General features: G+C 40.6%; 1 protein-coding gene across 3 annotated transcripts in view; it reads left to right on the top strand.

Annotated features, from left to right (window-relative positions):
* The window catches only part of Gcn5 (Gcn5 acetyltransferase), a 287,084-nt gene extending 284,584 nt beyond the window's left edge, over window positions 1-2,500 (top strand). For 2 of the 3 annotated variants that reach the window (XM_069324559.1, XM_069324561.1), the window contains one exon: window positions 1,741-2,500. In XM_069324559.1, coding sequence (XP_069180660.1) covers window positions 1,741-1,746 — 6 coding nt within the window. In that variant the 3' untranslated portion in view covers window positions 1,747-2,500. The remainder of the gene's footprint in view (window positions 1-1,740) is intronic. The other variant, XM_069324558.1, reaches the window with a different exon arrangement.
* Window positions 2,501-6,000: the final 3,500 nt, after the last annotated feature.

A 6,000-nucleotide genomic window follows, 5' to 3' on the forward strand; every position in this document is an offset into this window, starting at 1 on the left:
GGTGAGGTGGAACACCAGAAATGGTCCTCATTCACTACCTCACTACTATGAGTGAAGGGTGGAACACCAGAAGTGTTCCTCACTCACCACCTCACTACTATGAGTGGAAATGAGGTGGAACTTGAGAAGTGTTCCTCATTCACTATCTCACTACTATGAGTGGGGGGTGGAACACGAGAAGTGTTCCTCATTCACTACCTCACTACTATGAGTGGAGGTGAGGTGGAACACCAGAAGTGTTCTTCATTCACTACCTCACTACTATGAGTGGAGGTGAGGTGGAACACCAGAAGTGTTCTTCATTCACTACCTCACTACTATGAGTGGAGGTGAGGTGGAACACCAGAAGTGTTCTTCATTCACTACCTTACTACTACAGTTCAACCCGAGTAAATGTAAGGTAATGAAACTAGACGGTGGAAACAGGTGGCCAGACACAGGATACAGAATGGGGGATGAAATCCTTCATGAAATGGACAGAGAGAAAGATCTAGAAGTTGATATCACACCAAACCTGTCTCCTGAAACCCACATAAAAAGAATAACATCTGCAGTGTATGCAAGGCTGGCTAATATCAGAACTGCCTTTAGGAACCTGTGCAAGGAATCATTCAAAACTTAGTATACCACATAGGTAAGACCAATCCTGGAGTATGCAGCCCATACCTTGTCAAGCACAAGACGAAGCTTGAAAAAGTTCAGAGCTATGCTATTAGGTTAGTCCCAGAGCTTAGAGGCATGAGTTACGAGGACAGGCTGAGGGAAATGCAACTTACGACATTGGAAGAGAAGAGTAAGAGGAGACATGATCACTACTGACAAAATTCTCAGAGGAATTGACAGGATAGATAAAGATAAACTGTTTAACACTGGTGGTGCGCGAACAAGGGAACACAGGTCGAAACTGAGTACCCAAATGAGCCAGAGAGATGTTAGAAAGAACTTTTTCAGTGTCAGAGTAGTTAACAGGTGGAATGCATTAGGCAGGGATGTGGTGGAGGCAGACTCCAAACACAGTTTATAATATAGATATGATTGAGCCCAGTAGGCTCAGGAATCTGTCCATCAGTTGATTGACAGAGCCAGAGCTCAACCCCCGCAAGCACAACTAAGTGATTACTATGAGTGATGGGTGGAACATCAGAAGTGTTCTTCATTCATTATTTGTTTTATTTGGCCAATCTCTTCACTGGTGTGATTTTGTTTGTCCTTAATGTTCTACATTACCCTTTATAGTGACTGCTTCCCAGTAATATATTTTGTCTTAACATTTTGCCTGTCATATGGTCCGTGTGTCCAGTGTTAATGTTGAGGCTGCCAATAATCCACATCTTCCCACCGTCACTGTTTCTCACTACAAACTCTAGGGCTGGGCTAGGTCAGGTAATTATCAGGAGAAAGTGCTAAGCCACTCTGACTACACACAACTTGAGCTCAGCGAAGGTGGTAGCAAAATTAAGACTTTGGAAATGGTCATTAACAACACTTTTGTGTTGTTAATGCATCAGATACTTCTTTTTTAAAGGTCGGCATATTATTGAGAGATGGGAGTTTCCAAGGGAAGCAAGGCATCAAAGAAATAGATGGATCTTGCTGATCTTGCAGGTTCGTTCAAGAACCTGGGTACACCTAGTATATTTTGCTATTATTACTCCTATCTTACTGCCTTTCATAATGCTCTTCCATAATCTTTTTCAGAAATAAATTACTGTATTAGATTTTCTCTGTCGTCTTTTGCAGACTTGAAGACCATGACTGAGCGCTTGAAAGCTAGCTACTATGTAAACGCTCGACTCTTCAATGCCGATATGTTACGCATCTTCAAAAACTGCCGCTTTTATAACCATCCTGAGACAGAATACTATAAGTGTGCAAACAACCTAGAAAAATACTACATTAACAAAGTGAAAGAACTAGGACTCCTAGAAAGCAAAGACAAGACATAGATCAAAGAAAGCAAAACAGTCTTATATCAAAGAAAAAGGCAGAAGATTTTTTAAAAGGAGTACTGTATTAGGAAAAATAATCATCAGGTTCTGTACTGTATTCAGTCAATAAAATGTTCTTTTATCATTTATTAAAAATTAAAAATATATGGAGCTTCTGACAGCACTCATAAAAGATTATTTTGAATTGCCTTTTTGAAATTTTAAATAAATATATTTGCACGTACTACACATTGTAATAGATTATACAAAATAATTAATGCACGTACAAAATAAGTTTTGACTTGTTTGTAATTTTAGATAATGTTAAATGTTTAAATACAATGATATAAGTATTTATATTTATTTGTAGTGGACAATAGGTTTATTCTTACATTGCCTGATGCTATCAGGTGCACATTGTTTTTACAAATGTGATTTGCTATATTCTTCCTTATTAGAACTAAATCAAAAGCTCTAATAAATGCTATCTTGAATAATGTGTTACTTTACTGTATAAACATGCTCGGAGGCTATTGTATCATCAAACAGTCTCTCAATAAAAGTAATTTAATTATGTGTATTTAAATTCCTAAATTTTATTGTATTTAATTCCAAAATTTTATTGTACAGTGGAACCTCGATTAACGAATTTAATCCATTCCAACACCGAGCTCGTTATGTGAAATGTCTTTCAAAACGAATTTCCCTATTTAAAATATTGGAAATAAAAATAATCCGTTCCACCACTGAAAAACATCAATATGACATTCGATTTTTTAAAATAAAGGAGCAGCCTACCTGACATACACTGAACATACACTTTATGACCTTTGTTCTTTTTTCAGCATAGTTCACTTTTTTATTTTTTCATTTTTTTTAGCAAAAGGTTCGTTTAGTGTATGTCAGGTAGGCTGCTCCATGTTTCTTAAAATGAACGAATTTGAAAAAAGGAAAAATGTCAAAGGTTCGTTCAGTGTTTGTCAGGTAGGCTGCTCAATTATGACAATCTTTGTTTCAAATGTGTTTAATTTGTTTTGTATTTTTCATTTATATATTAATAATTGAGCAGCCTACCTGGCACACACACTGAACAAACCTTTATGACTTTTTCCTTTTTTCAAATTGACTTCTTTTTCTGGGGGAAGCCCCTACGGCTTCCTGGAGCTATCCATGGCTGATATGGATACCCTAACTATTTTGCATCTGTTGATGTGGGTGGAGTTCTAGGCCTACCAGGGACCACGAGCCAGAACCTGGCCCCCTCACAGAGGCACGAGGAGCAATGGCCCATAGAAATGCACATGTGATTTGGAGCATTCGATATCTGCCATCGACCGGGACAGGCACCCAGAGAGGTTGCGCCACAAAACAGACCCCTATTCTGGTTAACAACAAAAATCGACAAACGAGTGGACAGAACTCCCCAAGAAAAACAAACAAACAAGCATGACGTCACATCAGTTTCTATGATCGAGCCACAGAGATATTACAGGAAAGAGATGGTTGGGTTGACTGCATCTATCTGGACCTAAAAAAGGCTTTCGACAGAGTTCCACATAAGAGGTTGTTTGGAAACTGGAAAATATTGGAGGGGTGACAGGTAAGCTTTTAACATAGATGAAAAATTTCCTGACTGTTAGAAAAATGAGGGCAGTAATCAGAGGCAATGTATTGGACTGGAGAAATGTCACAAGTGGAGTACCACAGGGCTCAGTTCTTGCACCAGTGATGTTTATTGTCTACATAAATGATCTACCAGTTGGTATACAGAATTATATGAACATGTTTGCTGATGATGCTGAGATAATAGGAAGGATAAGAAACTTAGATGATTGCCATGCCCTTCAAGATGACCTGGACAAAATAAGTATATGGAGCACCACTTGGCAAATGGAATTTAATTATTAATGTTAATAAATGCCATGTTATGGAATGTGGAATAGGAGAACATAGACCCCACACAACCTATATATTATGTGAGAAATCTTTAAAGAATTCTGATAAAGAGATCTAGGGGTGGTTCTAGATAGAAAACTATCACCTGAGGACCACATAAAGAATATTGTGTGAGGAGCCTATGCCACGCTTTCTAACTTCAGAATTGCTTTTAAATACATGGATGGCAATGTACTAAAGAAATTGTTCACGACTTTTGTCAGGCCAAAGCTAGAATATGCAGCGGTTGTGTGGTGCCCATATCTTAAGAAGCACATCAACAAACTGGAAAAGGTGCAAAGACATGCAACTAAGTGGCTCTCAGAACTGAAGGGCAAGAGCTACAAGGAGAGGTTAGAGGCATTAAATATGCCAAAACTAGAAGACAAGAAAAAGAGGTGATATGATCACTACATACAAAATAGTAACAGGAATTGATAAAATCGATAGGGAAGATTTCCAGAGACCTGGAACTTTAAGAAAAAGAGGTCATAGATTTAAACTAGCTACCTTGAGGCTACCTTGAGGTGCTTCCGGGGCTTAGTGTCCCCGCGGCCCGGTCGTCGACCAGGCCTCCTGGTTGCTGGACTGATCAACCAGGCTGTTAGACGCGGCTGCTCGCAGCCTGACGTATGAGTCACAGCCTGGTTGATCAGGTATCCTTTGGAGGTGCTTATCCAGTTCTCTCTTGAACACTGTGAGGGGGTTTGCCAGTTATGCCCCTTATGTGTAGTGGAAGCGTGTTGAACAGTCTCGGGCCTCTGATGTTGATAGAGTTCTCTCTCAGAGTACCTGTTGCACCTCTGCTTTTCAACGGGGGTATTCTGCACATCCTGCCATGTCTTCTGGTCTCATGTGGTGTTATTTCTGTGTGCAGGTTTGGGACCAGCCCCTCAATTATTTTCCACGTGTAAATTATTATGTATCTCTCCCGCCTGCGCTCAAGGGAGTACAGATTTAGGCTCTTTAGTCGGTCCCAGTAATTTAGATGTTTTACTGAGTGGATTCTAGCAGTAAAGGATCTCTGCACGCTCTCCAGGTCAGCAATTTCTCCAGCTTTGAAAGGGGCTGTCATTGTGCAGCAGTACTCCACTCTAGAGAGCACAAGCGTTTTGAAAAGTATCATCATCGGTATAGCATCTCTAGTGTGAAAAGTTCTTGTTATCCAACCTGTCATTTTTCTTGCAGTTGTGACGGCTACTTTATTGTGTTCTTTAAAGGTAAGGTCTTCCGACATGAGTACACCCAGGTCCTTTACATTGCCTTTTCGTTCTATGTTATGATTTGCCTGCGTTTTGTACGTGGTTTCTGTTTTTATATTTTCAATTTTTCCGTAGCGCATGAGCTGAAACTTATCCTCGTTGAATACCATATTATTTTCTGTAGCCCATAGAAAGACCTGATCTACATCTGATTGGAGGTTTGCCGTGTCCTCTATGTTGCCAACTCTCATGAAAATCCTAGTGTCATCTGCAAAGGATGATACAGTGCTATAGGTTGTGTTCTGGTCTATGTCCGATATGAGGATGAGAAAAAGTACTGGAGCAAGCACAGTACCCTGGGGGACTGAGCTCTTCACGGTTGATGGGCTGGATTTTATTTTGTTGACTATTACACATTGGGTTCTGTCAGTCAGGAAATTGTAGATCCATCTGCCTATTTTCCCGGTAATTCCTTTTGAACGCATTTTATGTGCAATAACACCATGGTCACATTTATCAAAAGCTTTTGCGAAATTGTGTAAATTACATCAGCGTTTTGTTTGTCTTCCATAGCATCTAATGCCATATCATAGTGGTCCAGCAACTGCGACAGGCAAGAGCGTGTGTTTAGCTAAACACAGATGCCGAAGAAACATAAGAAAATTCACCTTCGCAAACAGAGTGGTAGACGGTTGGAACAAGTTAGGTGAGAAGGTGGTGGAGGCCAAGACCGTCAGTAGTTTCAAAGCGTTATATGACAAAGAGTGCTGGGAAGACGGGACACCACGAGCGTAGCTCTCATCCTGTAACTACACTTAGGTAATTACGAGCTGCGCCGCATGTTTGCGCAGCTCCCTGCTCCCCGGGAGGGGGAGGGGGAAGGGGGAGCCCCAGACCCCCGCGCCGGGGATCCCCGCCCCAGTTCCTCGGCTGAT

The sequence above is a fragment of the Procambarus clarkii genome, chromosome 14, assembly GCF_040958095.1.
Source record: "Procambarus clarkii isolate CNS0578487 chromosome 14, FALCON_Pclarkii_2.0, whole genome shotgun sequence".
NCBI classification, from domain to species: Eukaryota; Metazoa; Arthropoda; class Malacostraca; order Decapoda; family Cambaridae; genus Procambarus; species Procambarus clarkii.